A 17175-nucleotide genomic window follows, 5' to 3' on the forward strand; every position below is an offset into this window, starting at 1 on the left:
TAGAAGGAACAAAGTGTGTGTACTATGCATATGCAATATCGGTCAAAGTACCCACTTTAGGACTCATACCCCCTCCCCGTCGGATACTGCATACCGTATTTACTCGCGTAATCCTCGCACTCGCGTAATCCTCGCACCCCTAATATGAGCCACCAAAACTTGGATTTTTTGGTTCCTCGCATAATCCTCGCACCCCCAACTTTGCAGCGGCGAAAGTTGCCTGCTCGCGAAAGCCGCATGGTGCACGCGCTCTCCAACGCGCGCCCTCCCCCGCCGCCTCCACGTTCGGCGGAGAGCGCTGTGTATCCAAGGCCATCCAGGCGCCCTAACCCCTAACAACCTGCATGGCTACTACCTCCATGCAGCGAAATGTAGGCGAAAAGGCGGCGAACGTCGCCCGGCGGCGGCCGCTCCGCTGCTGGCGTCGAAAATACGGCTGTTCGCAGGCGATCTACGCGAGCTAGATGTCGAACGCGCGGCGGCGAACGCGACCGGAAGCAAAGGCGGCAAGAAAGCAAAGGCGGCAATTTCATGATCGCTGATCGACGGGATACTGTTTACGTTGTAAATAATAAAATAAAAAGAAATAGCTGCTGTTGGCAACACTGAGCTTACATTTACAAAAAACGACCGCTACATTTAGCGGGACTGGCATAGGGCAATTGGCAACACTGTGCACCGGATTTTTTTTTTTTTCCCCGCATAATTCTCGCACCCCTAACTTTGCATTGACTTTTCCGAAAAAAAAGTGCGAGGATTATGCGAGTAAATACGGTACTTCGGCTACAGCGGACGTTTTTTGTAACGGGCGTAGACTGTATACACATACATGTGGTCATGTGCAATGACTGCGTGCATCGATAAAAACAGCTGCAAGATTTTTCATTCGACTTTCTCTCTCTCTTTGTTTCCGTCATTTTAGCGCTGTTAGAAGAATGCTAGAATCTAACTCATTCCTAAAATCAGGACAAAGCCGACACGAACTCCTTCCATGGGTACCAAAGCGCCCAAACCGATACATAGCCCCCACCTCTCCCCCGTGCTGCACCACCCTTCCCGCAGGTGCGAGAATGTGTGCCACCTACGTTCATGGCGAAGTCCGGGTGCATGTGGTTGTAGCCGAGCACGTTGTGCACGGCCTGGTTGAGCATGGAGAAGAGGGAGCCGAGGGCCCGGAAGCGGGTGAAGTCCATGACGTGCTCCTGGCGCGCGGCCCACTCGAGGGCGCGCACCACGAGGCCCTCGCTGCCGAAGTAGGGCTGCAGGATGAGGGCCACGTCCCGCTGGGTCTGCAGGGTGGGTGACAGGGCGTCCTCCTTGCTGGCCGCCTCCTTCTTGCTGCCGCCCTCCTCGGCCTCCTCGAGCGGGATGTGGCGCAGCCGCAGCAGGAAGTGCTCAAACACCATCTCCATGCTGAGCACGTCCTCGCTGAACCAGATCATGCCGCACCGCGACACCGTGGCCAGCGTGGCAAAGCGCAGGTCCTGCACCTCGAACATCACCCGCACGTTGGGCGGCAGGCTCAGCCGCTCGCCGTTGGGCAGCGTCAGCAGCTTGTTGTCGTCCAGCACACTGTTCAGGTTCTCCACCCACTCGGGGTCCACGTCGCCGTCAAAGATGATCCACTGGCGCTTGTTGATCTCGCCACGCACGTTGTCGATGATCCTGGGTGGACAAAGACACTGTCGGGCACGGTTTCGACACGAGGTCTTGTCAAGCTGATGCTGGAGAAGTTTTAATACACGTTTCGGTAGCACGCTTTGTTGGCGAAGCCCAGACATACAAGCAGCAATCACTCAGTTGGCCAAGGCTCTGCAGTATGGCAGTTCAATAGCCACATCCTCAACACGTGTTCACCAGCAACAAGCAAGCAATGTCCCACTTTGGTAGCTTCCTAATCATGCTGGTTACACACACACCATGCACTTCTCAGAACAGCGAAGATCACGATGCATGCGTGCTTTAAGTCTACACCCAATTTACCTCAAACACCCACTGCACAAATGTTTTTCCAGTAATTTGTACCCAACATGGTTCCTTGAGCTCCCACTCACTTTCTGAGGATGTGCGTGAAAAGGCCATCGGTCCATTCTCGAGTGTTGGGGTCCAGCACACCATAGAGTGCCTCCTTGGATATGGCCTGCAAGACGTAGGAATAAGTAACTGTTAGGAGCAATCATGTAACACAAAAAAGCCAATTTAAGCTGTTGTTTTCAAAGAACTTTTTTTTTTTTAGACTAGAGACTTTTTATGCCAGCAGTACAAGTTTAGGTCATACCATCAATGCTGATGCCACAAGCAGTTAAAATTGTGAAGTGCTTACACTGCAATAGTACATTTGTAGAATAAGTGTAACTTGTCAAAAAAGACTACCAGCATCTTGATCTTTTAAAAAACAGCATCTTTTCCCTTTCAACTTCCCGCCGTAACTTCTGTATTTTGCCCACCTATTATAAGGAAACGAGGGTTGAAAAGTAGACTTTTTAGATGCAGAGCATCTCATTCACTCGCCTTGTCCCTCCGGCGGCGTCGGTGTTGTCTGCCCCTCCCCCATTCTCCTCGCCGCGCCAGCTGCGCTCTCCGCCGCTCACCCCCTCTCCTCTCCGATAGCGAACACTCTCTCGCGAGGGGCACTGGATTGGATTCGATTGGATTGGCTTGGCTTGGATCGGATTAAAGTGGATTGTGTTGCGTCATAGCCGCGGCAGACACGCTGAGGCCGGCGCATGTGCAGTACTCTCTCTTCCGCGGTTTCCTCTCCTTCGGGCGCGCTGCGCATATAACTGGTGTGCCGTTCTCCGGCGAAGCAACATCCACGCTTGGCTCAAACACCTAGAGTCCACGCCACTTTACAAGTACGCCAACGTCGTCATCCACTGGGACCGGCTTACGCAGTCCCCTCAACATAATGCGCGCTATAAAACGCGGTCCCTTCGCCGCTCCGCCTATGTGTCGCATCTACACAGGGGTTCCCGCAAGGCGAGATGGGAGTTTTATAAGAAATTTTCACTTTTGTATTCTCAATTTTATTACAATTTTTGAACGTTCAGGTTTAGATACAAAAAAATAATTCAAGCAAAAATGCTAACCATAAGTTACAAAAAAATGTGTCTCAGTCATGGCAACATAAAAAAGCCACAGAAGTCCTTAAAAGTTGGCGTCTTCTGGATTTGCAAATCTTGAGGTAGCTTGCGCTGTGCACAACTTGCAATCACTCAGGCAAGTAGAGTCGTCTATGCCATTTTCTCATTTTAGAAAAAAAAAAGTTGATGCAATATTTACCCACCGTTTCTTCAATTAATTCATTGCCTACAAGGTTCAGAAGTTCTAAACAATGCTAAAGTACAAGAGGCAACAAAGAGTTGCCACATGACGGCAGCAGTGGAGAACGACTCGACGCCCACTAGGCTTAACTGCAGCTGCAGGGACAATTGCAACGGTTACTTCAGCAATGAGATTAACGCCTCAGCAAAGCTGGTTAATGCTTCTCAAAAAAGAAAAAAAAAATGATATTCATTCAAAACCAAGGCAAGTCAGTAATCGCCATTCATGTAGAGTGTGCAGTGCTTGCCTCAAAAAACTCTAGCCCCTAGAATTTGCTGGTTGAAAGAACCAAAGGCCGAATTCTTTAAGGGGGGACGAGGCTTTCAACTTCGGAAAAATGACCAAAACATCCGTTTTTTTGAAAGCCACATATTCGGCTTCTATGTTTCGTATTCTGTGCGTCTGCTAAGTTTTTCCGCTGAAAAGCGTCGCAAAGTGGCATAAAAAAAATACTTTTGCTACGCACGGTGACAAAATATCAGCGCAAAAGGGCGAAAAAAATGACACTTTTCGGAGCTCTGTATCTCCGCAACAGTGCCACCGGGCGCGGCCATTTTGATATCATTAGATCAGCCGGTTCCGCTCGTCTCGCTCGTCTTTCCGGTTCCGCTCGTCTCTTTTATCTTCGTTCATTCACAAATGCACGAACGGCAGAAAAGAAACGACGCACAAACGAAGCTAGAAATAGATGCTGAAGCGCTATTGGCCCTCCGGTCGGGACGCGCTAAAACGACCCTCCTGATTGCGGCAACGCAACATGGCAGCCGCCTGAACTGCATAGCATGCTTTTCTGAGTTCATTTTCGCTGGTTCGCTCGGCCAAGTTTCTGTTCAGTCTGTGGTGTTCAACACAGACGTTATCACAATGGGAATGCCTGAGATCACGAGCCAGATTACGGGAAGTTGTGTGGCTCGAAAGACTGCAGTCATTGATTGCTTCGCGGTGCGCGTGACTACCGTCGCCAGACCCCAGAGGGTGATACACCGTGTGCGCACTTGTGATAGCGGTTCGCGAAGTGAACTTCTAGTCGGATTTGCTATGTTTACACGTTTAGTTATTGCTATGTATGACAGTGGGCTCGCTAGCCTTGAGAAAGAAATGGTCGATGCGTCAAACGCTGCACAGCTCACGGCAGAGCCGCTGCTGCGCATTGTAGCATCACCTGACTGCGCAACCGGTTACGATTGAACGCCAGTAGTCGTAATTAATGCCTGCAACGTTAGATTTAATCTTAAAAGCGACCTGAACAGCCATATCAGGGATAATCAAAGTACGGTATGTCGCGGTAAGCGTGCACTGCAATGCGCGCAAGCCATATCGCCTTTCTTGTTCAATGTTTCCCATTCTCTTCTAATTATCATGCAAACAGGTTTAAGTTAGGAATATAGGAATAAAAATATGTTCTCTGCGTTAAAAATTTACCTTTCCGTCGCAGCATTTAACAGTGACATTTTTAGGGAAATTTTTGATACTGATGCATACATCTATGGCTTAGGGCATACTGGCTGTGCTGCGAGAAATATTGGATGCGTTGAATGTCAAAAGTAGTAAAAAAAATGCTCTTGCATTGAAGTCATACAGTTATACAGTTAAAGAATATAGTTATACAGTTACAGAATATTATACCAAGCTTCAGAGTAGCTCATTTGCATCCTTGTGGTATGCAAACTTCTGAACACCTGCACGTATGAGTACTAAGTTGCTGCTCGAGGCAAGGTTATAAAACATGAAAGAAGTGCTTCACTTGTTGCCATGGTGACAACACTGCCAAGGGAAGTTGTCCAGTGTGATACAGCCAACCAGCTAACCTACTTTGCATTGAACGTCATCTCCCCTTCCATTTGGTCTGCAAACTGGGCTATGTACTCCTCACAGAGGAGCTGAGAATGATGTTTTGTGGAAAGAGAAAGGCTGTAAAAGGCACTCCAATTTCAAGGCAAGGCCTTTCAGAAGCCCTATGTTCAAAAGGACCAGAAAGGCTATACCCTGACGACTTTTGATAAATGAAACCTATGTCGCAACTTCTGAAGCAGTTTTCTCAAGTTTTTTTTTTTTTTTTGGCACCTGTGTCGCCTGTTCCGGGGATTTCTTCATGACCGCTCGGTCTATTTTGATTCGGTTTTTTGCATTAAATTATTCGAACAATTCAGGTCGTGACACTCTTAGTTTTACAGATTTACTTTTTGTGATTTTTTTATTCAAGTCAACATGCCTGTTGTACATTGACCTCTAAAAAACTGAAAACTAAAAAAACTGTGTTGTAAGAAAAAAATCTAAGGCTGTCACAACCTCGTCCATTCATTTGGGAATGCAAAGCACTTCGAACAAGTTTTCTATCGTGCTTTATAAGCCGCTCAAGCTCGGTACAAGCTGAACAGGAAGAAAATTTTATAAATAAAAAAGTTTCCAATATATTACTTTGAAATTTTGATGATGTTACCCAGAAGCATTTCCAGTTGCTGTGCCAATTTTTAACAAAATTCACGTAGAAATAAAAAAGTTGGTTTTGAAAGCCACGTGCAGCATTTTGGAGCGACGTGGTGTTGACATACAAATGCATGGTATTCTTGGATTGGGGCATCACTTGGAGGGGCAGGAACTGCTGGATATCGTGTGGAGAGTCCAAGTCACGCCAGCTGCCCCATGGCACAAAGTTATGTGCAGAATGACGGGGGTCAGAGCACGTCGTTTAGCGCGTCACTTAGTGCAATGGGGCAGCTGGCATGCCTTGAACTCTCCGCACGATATCCAGCGGTTCCTGCCCCTCCAAGTGACGCCTCAATCCAAGAATACCATGCATTTGTATGTCCCCACCAAGTCGCTTACAGAATTTGGCCCCAGGAGATAATTACAGCGTGGGAGAGTTCCAGCAACCGCACATGATTTTTGGACTTCTGCTTGCTGGCTGGACACACGTCTTAGTATATTTAACTCTTTCCTGTTTCAAACATTAAAATGTATTTTTCTCAGTTTGCCATTTTCGGGGGCTGTCACAATTTACTTGCAGTTTAATGCGCTTATGCACTCTTTAAAGCATATTTTAATGATTTTATTCTTCATGACTGGAAAAATATTGCGATGTTTAAAGGGCTCGCGAAAACAGAGCCACTAGGCTTTTCTAGTCACCTTTCACAGTAACAACTGCTTTTGTTAACTTTAGGCTCCTATTCTCACAATGTAATTTTTAACAAGTACAATGAGCTTTTGCACGATGCTGTACATGAAGCTCTACATAGTTAAAAACTCTTTGTTTTGGCATTTCATGTTTTATCAGCAACTACCGAGGGTACCTAGGAACTAGTAGTTTTGAAATGTGCAAGAAAGAATGCCTCAGTGGCAAAAATATAAAAGCCTCAACTTGAAAACTGAACAAGAAGTGTTTTTAAGAAGTGTCTCCCCAATAGCCTCAAACTGGCCAAGAGCAAAAACTTTGTGCATGTAATAGCAAGGTTTTCACAACAAAGTGCGCTGTCTAGCAGAAGGCGGCCATTTCAGTGCAGGTCTCAAGAGAATCCCACAGGAAGGGAAGCAACTGGCTCAGAGAAAGCACAGCGCACCTTGGGGTCAATGACGTGGGCGACCCCTTCGACGCCTTCCAGGCGCTCGAGAGCCTTGAGCAGCACCTTCCAGGCAGTTGACTTGCCGCTGCCGCTGGGGCCCACCATCATGAGGCCGTGGTTCAGCTGCGAGATCTGGTACAGCTGCAGCACCTGTACATGGGGGGACACACTTACCAGGTCAGGGACACAGGCATGCCAGCTCCAAGGGGAGAATGGCTTCTGGTTTATACTGCACTCATACCTTGCAATACACTGGGCTCCGTGTTTCGGGATAAATCCGCAATAATCCGAACTACCCTCGTCAGAAAAATCTTTCCCAATCTGGATTTATCTAATAAACGCCAAATTTAGAGGCTACAGTGGACAAATATATGATGGCAGAATGTCCCATGACTTATCGGGACCACTTGCCCTTTGCACTTTTGCACAACAAGTGTGAACAGCCTCTTTCAAGACCACCGTACCGATAAAAGGAGGGTTATCTCATCTCCCCTGCTCTGATACAGTGTATTGAAATTTGACACCCACGCACCTTCTCCATCCAGGCACCGCCCTGCTCGTCCCCTTCACCGGCCACCAGGAACATCTCCTGGCAGACCTTGAGGATGTGCTCCTTGAGGCTGCGCATCTCGGCGCGTGTATACGACACGCCCGGAAACACGTCTGATAGCAGCGAGAACAGAAGTGGGATGTCCTCTGCCACCAGCTTGGGCACCATCGTTTCACACACGCTCTGGATCAGGATCTGCACATCGCCACCACCGAGGAGGGAGGGTCAAAAATTGGGTGCACTATCTGCTCACTTCGCTGCAAATGACACTGATAGACGACGCACCCCTCCTCTTTCCCCCCTCACTGTACGCTTCTCGCCCTCCTGCATCTCTTGCCCCCGACACCCTCTTCTTCCCCCCATCCACCTACCATCCTCACCATCCTTCTCGTGTCCTTCCCCTCTCCTATTTCCTCCCCTTTGATCCTCCCTCTGCCTACACTTTACCCCCTCTCTAGAACACCTTGTCCTCCACACCCATTCCCCTCACCCTACCCATCCCTCCTCTTTACACTGGTCTTGCCATCTTCCTTCCCCTCCTTATATATCCCATTACAAACCTTCCCCTCTTTCTCTTTCGATCCTCTTTCCATCCATCCAACTCCCCCTCCTCTCTCAATTTCGCTCCCACTGCATTTTTAGCTGCCACCAAGGGTTATGTGATCTACCCATGGGGCACTAGTGGGCCACTGATGGGTCCTTAACGGTTACTCATGGTCACACTAAGGTCACATATAACACCGACAACAAGATGGCGACGCCAACCAGTCCCTGAGTCGTCGGCCGACCCTTCCAATGGACCTCTCCCTGTATGTAAACAACGTAACGTCACTAAGCGCACGTGCGCGACGGGTGGCGCCTGCTGGCGGCCGCGAAGTGAGGTGGCGGTTGGCAGAAAGCGCCTGCGCCGACGGCACGGCCTGGCCGCGTGTCGCCCAAAAGGAACGATGTGCGGTTGGTTCGGGCCGTCACTGGCTTCCCACATTGCAGGTGGGGGTCTAGCTATCCTAGCTGTGGCCGTCGCACCTCCATGTAGCTTTCCGCATCTACAACCTCCGCAACACTTTCGTTTACCATACGGTCAACTGAACGGCGACGCTTTCGGATAATCAGTGCGCGGCAGAACAGCCTAAACGAGTCATTCTGAAGGTTGGTGCTGTTGCGACGCATCCCAAAATGTTTTTTAAGATTCTTTGTGTTCGGACACATACCAAGGAAAACTAATTTATTGTTGCTTTCGAGGTCCGCTTTTAAGCTAAGCGCGGTGCCTCAGGCAGCTAAACGCTCCCTGTTCTTGGTCTCTTTGCGTCGCCCGGAGACAGTGGCGCACACACGATTTCATGTCGAGGGGAAAAAGGAAAGGTAAAGCATGAAAGGATTAAATAGTAAAATAAGCAGCAACGAAACAAAAATATGAAGAGCAAAAGGCAAAAATTATTCCAATAAAAATATCGCGATGATGTCGTTCTCTACGAGATTGACCGATTGTTTTCTTACCTTTACCCCAGTGAAATCTCGAAATGGTTCATCGTCATTATAAGAGTAACATAGCAGCCACATATGGTTAGTGCGTATATCTTGCGACAGTGCACTGAAATATTTTCGGTAGTCATTATTTCATGATAGTTAAAGTTAGTGTCCATGTACGCCCGCTGCATACGCCAGCGTCGGGAGGCCGCAACAAATGAATACATTCACTGAGTCTGTTCGCTAAAGGGAAACATTTTTCGAGTTGCGTGAGTGGCCCATCTCGCCCCGAAGGCACGATGCTACATGAGCACGGCAAGCATCTCAGTTTTCCGGCATCCTCAAGGCAGAATATAATTGATCAAGGTAAAAATTTATTGTACTTACAACTTACAAGCAATGAATTTCGTTTGTCTTGAACAGATCCCCCCATAACGAAAGACCAAACTTGTCGTTGCCGATCAGGCAGCTGGCGGCTATCGTCTCGTCGAAACATTTATTTCGCGTCGCCTAAGCAGGTTAGGCATTCATTGTGTTTTTAATACAGTGCTCTACCTCCTCAAAACATTAGAATATTTCGCAGCAAGAAAATTTTCGTCTGCCCCCTCCTCCCGCTCCCCCCCCCCCCCCCCCCCTCCCCCTATTTCACTTGGGCAAATTTCTGCTGGTGCTGCATGATAGCAGATGGTGTTAACAGTATCATTTCATTGCACGAATCAGCGCGGACTGACAATGTAGACGGTATGACTGCGCTTTGGAGAACAGCTGAAGTTCGAGAATGCGAAATGTTGCTACGAGTAAGAGCAGACTATGTCGCTGCTTTGGCTGCCAGCTTCTTCGGCACATTGCGCGCATCCACAATACACGCCGAATTTACCGCTGTGGGGACTCCGAAAAGTCTGATGCCGCTGATTTTGCTCGCAAAATTTGGGTAGCCGAGAGCACAGCAGCCCACCGGCATCAGAAAAGCCAACACGTAAACAAAAATTCCACTTTTGCGCGCGTCTAATGCAGCCTCACTGCATACGCGCCGCGCGCCGGTCCGAATGTTTTGCCAACCACCCTCCCGGCCACACCCAGCACGTGCGATTTCCGTGACGTCACGGCCGCCGCGTGACGTACCCTGGGAGAGGTCCATTGCCAGACCACCTTGCCATACTACCCCAACAAAAGTTCAATATGTACCAATGCAAAGCAGACAAAAATAAAATTACATTTCTGGTGAGCTCTTCCATCAAACGTCTTTTGTCAGCCTTTTTTCCAAGTTAAGGGGGTCACCCCCACGTAGAAGGTGGACCCTTATTTTGGTTTATACAGCAGGTGCATTACAATTTCATCTGACCAAAGAACACTGAAAGAAACCCCCAACCTCCAAGTGGAAGAATGAAAAATGAATGAAGATGTCTTAGGAGGGGTCAAAAATATATAGGAGCACTGTGGTTTATGCCCCTCTCTGTGAGCGCAATTCTATTTGTTCAAGGCTTGCGTTCTATTCTCAAGATAATGCGCTGTTTCAGTTGGCAAGCAAACAGCTAACTGAGGGGCATGCCAGCAACCTCCACAAAGCTCCCAGGGCCCAATACGCACCTCTTGCTCGGGCAAATGCTCGGCGATGGAGTTTTCCTCGATGGCTCCCTCGCCCTTCTCGCGCAGTTCATCTCGAATGCGTTGGATGCGATCCCGCTTGATGTTGCCCGCACTCACAAGCACGCTCTTCAGTGCGCGGAGGCCAAAGTCATAGTGGGACTGGTTCGACAGTTGCTCGTTGCACAACCTGCAAGGCAGGAGCAGACGGCGATGCATGAGAACAGCTAAACACCACTGGGAGAGGAGAAATTTCTCACTGCCAGCCAAGTTATCTCGATCCCATACCATCCAAAATATCTCAATCACTGGCAGTGCCCTGGTTTGGTTTCTTAAAAATTCAACCCCCTCACATTGGATTTACTAGGCTGAAGAAATAGAATCAACTTACAATTGCATAAGCACCATGCCTTGGACTGAAAATGTCTTAGGAATTCGTAGGTCCTGTGCCGTACCACCACCAAGGCTAATTTTTAAGCAATTCCATTATAACATGAGCCCCCAATTTGAAGAAAATTTTGAAAACGAAAGCTCTTATTACACTTGTGTAAATATGGTACGTACATACAATGGTAGTGACTACCAAATTAAAAATGTACCTTGCCACACCAAAGCTATGCCTACGCTATGAGGCAAGCCACAATGGAAAGCAAACTTTCAAACAACCCTGAAAATCTTTACAAGATCCCGCACAAGCTAGCATTTCCATATTTCAGTTTAATCTGAAAAACAGCTTCAGCAATCATGAATGAAATGCCCGACCTCACATGGAGCAAATGCAAGACTCCTGCCACTGTGCCACCGCGTGGATGCCAACAGTTTCCGTAATTTAACAACTTCTTCGGTTGCCAGTTGTAGTATACGAAACCCCCTTCAGACTAAAAGGCCAAGGCAATTTGGCCATCTTTGGTAAGGTGAACGGGCAACCCCCAACCCCATAAAGAACAAACACAGCGGCAGGGGCAAAAATCTCATGGAAGCATACAAGCAAAAGGCCCAAAACGTTTATGACGAGTATCGGCACAACACCAGGTCATTTCATTTTTGCCCCTCTATAAACCAAAAAGCCATACAGCTTCCTCCAACCTAACAAAGTTGCCAACTGGGAACCCCATCAGTCAGCCAAGCCAAGCCGAGCCAAGCACAAAAATAGAAAGCCATTGGGGCCAGAGCGTAGCATTGTGGACTCACTTGAAGAAGGGTACGATCTTGGAGGCAAGCTTCTCGGCGGTGCGGAAGCCCTGCGAGAAAAGCATGACCTGAGCGATGAGCTGCCGGTCGGGGCTGGTCATGGCCAGCGAGCGGAAGAGCTTCTTCAGGTTGTCCGGCAGGTTGGAGCGGCCCGCATAGCCCGGGTTCATCGTGATGAAGATGGCCATGTCCGGGTTCACCCGCACCTGCTTGCCAATCAGCTCCACGGACAGCAGCTCTGCATTTGGCAATGGACAAGCAGCAGCCGTGAGACTGGGGCCCCATTTACAAGTTTATTCAACCCTTGGCCTGCCTCATTCTTGTTTGGTAACCACAGCTAGCATGCACTCATGTTTGCGCATGAATTCAATTGCAAGTGAACTTTTAACGCACAAAGCAACCTGCCTTCGTTGTATCTTGTCCAGAAAGCGATGAAGACCAGGCCCACAAAATACTGTCTTCAGAATGCACAAGAAACATCCTGGCAACTTTGTTTCCAGCTGGTAGGGTTACCGAAATTTTGAGAAATCATAGTTTGGAATGCAGCCAGAGCCCTCAATATAAGCCGCTGGAAAGCGTACCTCCAAATAGAAACAGGAGCAAAGAATACTTGGATTCCATCCAGAATCGCAGTACAGTCTAGTCCACTTGTACCAATATCCAAGTGAGAAGGAATACCCATCGTTATACCGATTATTGTTATAAGCGGGAGGTAGCACAAAAAAAGACAAAACAGACATTAATTATTTTATTCGCATGCAAGCAAGGTCGTACTACTACTTATGCGCAGAAAAGATGCCATAGTCAGTGGGCTTTGCGTGTTTCACACGAAGCTGGCACACATCTTTTTTGAAGAGCATTTATAGGTGCTTCACCTAGTTCAGCGAAAGGTCCTTGGCAGAAATGAAGTCTCTGAGGGCCTGTATCATGTGTTGGGCCTCCTACGAAACCCCACCATAGTAGGCTGCTCGAATGCATCATCAGGGTATCACTGTCACCGCTGTCCGCAGCACATATCCATGCAACGACTGCATCTTCACTGAGGCACTCTGACGTTTCCAAAGCATCAGCACTGACGTCCCTTTCACAGGAAAATGGAGGCAGTTGACGAGGCATTCAGTCAAATTCAAGGCGGTACACACTTGACACAACCTGTAAACATACGCGAACATACTAGCAAGGGGCGCCGAAAGCACGAATTTGCGTCCGGGCACTGAGATGATGCGAAACCAGCGGCGCCAGGAGGGGGGTTCAAAAGGAAAACTGCTCTGCCTCCCGTAAATGGCGCAGTTGACTCATTTTCTGAGGGGTGGAAGGAATGAGAGGCACATCACGGCTTGCGGTGTATGGCGTCAGCGCAAAGAGCCGGCGGCAGCAGCTTGCATCTTTGGTGTGCGCTATAACCGGATTCAATCATTATATCCAATATCATGGCACTGGCGCATTTTAATAAGCAGTTTACTGAACGGGGCCAGCCAGCTGTTGCCCTGCTCACAAGGCGGGAACACCTTGGGGGAAGAAAAACTAAAAGAAAGAAAGGCCAAGCGCACAAGCAGCCCTCACCTTTGGGCCCCGCCCCCTCGCGACTGCGCAGGGTCTCCTGGATCATCTGGATCTGCTGCGAGACTGCGGAGAGCATGCGCTCCTCCAGGCGGTTGAACTCGTCAAAGCAGCCCCAGGCACCCACTTGGCACAGGCCCACGAAGATGCGGCCCATGGCCTGCCGAGGGGGGAAGAGGGCACCGTGTTAGCAGGGGCTGTGCAACCAAGCCACACCACAACTACTGTGACACAATTGAGAACATTCACCAAAATCTCTTTCCCCTAGGCCTGAAATACGGCCACCGTGGCCGGAAATGAAAACAACGAATGCTGCTCAGCAGCATTTGTCGTTTTCATTTCAAATAAAATGACAAATGCTGCTCTTGGCCACCAAGCCACCATGATGGGTGTGTTAGGCTGCCACTTCTAGTCACTACGGTAGGGCAAAGTGAAAGTGGGCTGAGCCATGAAGCGCATCAGAGGCTCGAATGCAAGCCAAGCACACAGTGGGCAGCAGTAACAGACCAGCACATCCAGGTTCGTGTAGAAAAGAGGGTAGCCCACTACACGGCAAGACATGTATAGGCCTAACGAAGCGGCATAGGAAAGAACGAGTCACTAAAGTTACGCAGCCACAAAAAGCGAACTAAAGCCATCACCTGAAGTCATTAACACTACAGGAGTTGCAAATCCTTATCAGACCAGTCAGCTGCCTTGAATCCTGGGCTGACACTAAGACCACCAAAGGTGTCCATAACCAGTGCTTAACTCTTTCCTTACAATGCCATAGGCCATCAAACAAGGAGTTCCGATGATTTCAAACGTCCCGCAAAAGCTAAAAACGGCGCCTTGCGGACAGCTAACGCCACCTGGCGTATTTACTGGCAACTCTTTTTTATTTCATCATTTGTTTACATTTTGCATGCAGAAACGACGTCGAGAGTGAAATTTGAATTCGTGAGAGCGGCAAGGACTTGGCAGCCGCAGCCGCTGATTTTTCTTACCCCAGCAGCAGTGATGACTCCAGCAACGATGTGGTTTCGTCAGATTTTAGTTCTGATAAAGACGCTCCCATTCAACGGCCTGAGACTTCGACAAGTACTCAGGGTAAGGTTTGTTTTCGACATTGCGCTGTATTTAAAAACAAAACGGGCTTCTCATCCGATGACTGCGGTTTTACTTTTATGTGTAGGGTCTGGACAACGTCGGGCAGGAATATTTTGCCAAATGCACCGCGCCGTATTGCGTGATCAGCTTCAAGCTTGGCTCCCATTTCAGTAGCACTCGGAGCGGTATGCACCGCTTCAAGAGCGCTGGATTTTTTTTCTTGTTGTTTACCACTGAAGTGATAGTGATTTTGAGTGAGAACCCAAACAAGTATGCTTGGATGCATATTTTAGAGACCGACCTACTCTTGAGTGGCTTCGCGGAGTGGCCCAGCCGTCAGGGCCACCAGGTTGGCGCCAGGCCCGCAAAAATCCAAAACTTGGAGTGCAAGCCTTGATGTATATATACAGGGTGTTTCACCTAACTTTAGCCAGAGTTTAAAAATATTTCGATGCACTCGAAGACCACGCAACCAAATGCATGTTGCTACCTTTTTTATGTAGTTTCTCACGCTATTTTTTGTATGTTGCTCAATTAGGTAATTAGTCAATTTTAATTAGCCAACTTCCGAACCAACGAAGCCAGGCAAAAAATCCCAATTAGAAGGTTGCAGAGCGGTATTCAAAACCTCAGAATAAACACTTTCTGTCATTATATCCATTAGGTATTAGTGTTTTTCAGCGTATTGAAGATGCCCGCGAAATACAAAAAAATACGTGACGTGCCGGCTCGCACGTCTTGATAACAGTGCTTCCAAACGTTGCGCTCCCAAGCTACCACAGGCAAGCCGCCGCTTAAAAGGCGACAGGCCAGCAACATAGGCGATGGCTGTGCCACTTGCACCAGCGATGCGCTGCTCTCGCAAAAGATCGCCAATAGCGATAAGCAGACGCAGTGGTTATAGCTTGTCCGGCCAGAATCAACAGGTTCGTCATCTGAGCTGTCACTTTTTAAGTGGCGGCGCGCCTATGGTAGTTCGTGCGCGCTACATTTGGAAGCAATGTTATCAAGATGCGCGAGCCGGCACGTCACATATTTTTTTGTATTTCGCGGGCATCTTCAATACGCTGAAAAACTAATACTTACTGGATACAATGACAAAGTGTTTAATCTGAGGTTTTGAATGCCGCTCTACAACTTTCTAATTGGGATTTTTTGCCTAGCTTTGTCGGTTCAAAAGTAGGCTAATTAAAATTGACTAATTACCTAATTAACCAACATACAAAAATAGCGTGAGAAAATACATAGAAAAGGTAGCAAGATTCATTTGGTTGCATCGTCTTAGAGTGCATCCAAAATATTTTTAAACTCTGGCTAAAGTTGCGTGAAACACCCTGTATATTGAATCACAGCTTAGGAACGAAGAAACAACTTGCATATCTTAGAATCCCTAAAATAGTTTTTAGGCTCAGTACAATCGCCTATATGTATAGTGTGTATACCTTTAGTGCATTTTTTTTCTGTTTATTTGACCACTAAACTGTAAATATTTGTACCTTTCACAAAACTGCTGTTATATGTTTGAAAGAGCAATCTATAAGCTACAATTTCATGCATAGCAATGTTAAATGTGTCCAGTAGTTCAAAAGAAAAAATGTTCTGTGGAAGAAATCAAAACAAGCCAAAATTGGCCATAACGAAAAAGTTGCGATCTGCATTCCACTTCCTTAACAGCACAATAAGAAATGGTCTGCTTAACAACAAAAATTAGAACGCGGCTGCTACGAACCAATGAAAAACCCAAGCACGAGTGTTAGAAGCAATCAGCTGTAACACAAAAACTGCTCGGAAAAAACAACAAATAATGCTGACCAAAGCAACACAAAATAAAACGGAGTAGCAAATACACCAATTTTTTAACAAATACCGTATTTATTCGAATCTAAGCCAATAGTTTTTTTGAAATACTGATATATCAAACTCCAGGGTCGGCTTGGATTCGAGGATTTTGAAACGCACGCCAATTTCCAAGTGAAATTGAGGGAAGTGGCGTGCAGCTAGCGCCACCCAGAAAAGACAGTATTGTAGCCATTACTAGACGAGCCAGTAGCCACTTAAGGGGCCATAGTGGCCATAGCTGGGGGCGATGCCGCCATTCTGAACTGTGCGGATAGTGGCCTGCGTGCGGTGTGGAGTTTGGTTTTGACAGCGCAATGGCACCAAACAAGCGGTGCCATTATAGTGCTGCTTTTAAAGGAAAAGTTCTTTTAGCCGCGGAGTTGTCGAACGTTCAAGCTGGGCAAGACTTCGGCGTGGATGAAAAAAATGTCCCTCGTTGGAGGACGCAACGGGAGAGGATATTTGCGTGCGCTGCAACGAGGATGGCATTCACCGGACGGACCACAAGAAGGCCGTCACCACGAAATGGAGATGGCATTGGCTGACTTCATTCGGACGCAGCGAGCAGCTGCCCTTCCAGTAACGATGGAAGTGCTCCAGGCAAAAGCAAGGGAGCTTTCAAGGGAACGAGGCTTATCGCGGGCACACTTCAAAGCCAGTCAGGGCTGGCTACAGAAATTCATGAAGCGCTTCGGCTTTAGCCTCCGTCGTCGAACCTCAACCGCCCAGAAGTTACCCGGTGATTTTGAAGAGAAACCGAGTTCCAGCACCGCATCTTCATGTTCAATAAACGTGTTTTCTTTTTGTGAACGCTGACCTCACCTTTTTGTTCGGCCTACATTCGAGGTAAGTTTTTTATTTTTTTTTATTTTTTCCGTGGCTTCGGACTTTCGGGGGTCGGCTTAGAATCGGGGCCGGCCTAGATTCGAATAAATGTGGTAGATGCCAAGCAGAACCAGCTGCTTTATTGGTGAGCCTTCGATTCATTTTACCTGCAGTTTCGCATTTCCA

General features: G+C 47.9%; 1 protein-coding gene across 1 annotated transcript in view; it reads right to left on the bottom strand.

Annotated features, from left to right (window-relative positions):
• The window catches only part of LOC144139424 (dynein heavy chain, cytoplasmic-like), a 157593-nt gene that overhangs the window by 70132 nt on the left and 70286 nt on the right, over positions 1-17175 (bottom strand). The window contains exons 31-37 of the mRNA XM_077671760.1: positions 13240-13396; positions 11677-11914; positions 10489-10675; positions 7417-7629; positions 6882-7034; positions 2055-2140; positions 1086-1665 (exon numbers count right to left, since the gene is read on the bottom strand). Of these exons, the coding sequence (XP_077527886.1) occupies positions 1086-1665; positions 2055-2140; positions 6882-7034; positions 7417-7629; positions 10489-10675; positions 11677-11914; positions 13240-13396 (1614 nt within the window). The remainder of the gene's footprint in view (positions 1-1085; positions 1666-2054; positions 2141-6881; positions 7035-7416; positions 7630-10488; positions 10676-11676; positions 11915-13239; positions 13397-17175) is intronic.

The sequence above is a fragment of the Haemaphysalis longicornis genome, unplaced genomic scaffold (assembly GCF_048455015.1).
Source record: "Haemaphysalis longicornis isolate Haplotype H1 unplaced genomic scaffold, Haemaphysalis longicornis Haplotype H1 scaffold_1, whole genome shotgun sequence".
Lineage (NCBI taxonomy): Eukaryota > Metazoa > Arthropoda > Arachnida > Ixodida > Ixodidae > Haemaphysalis > Haemaphysalis longicornis.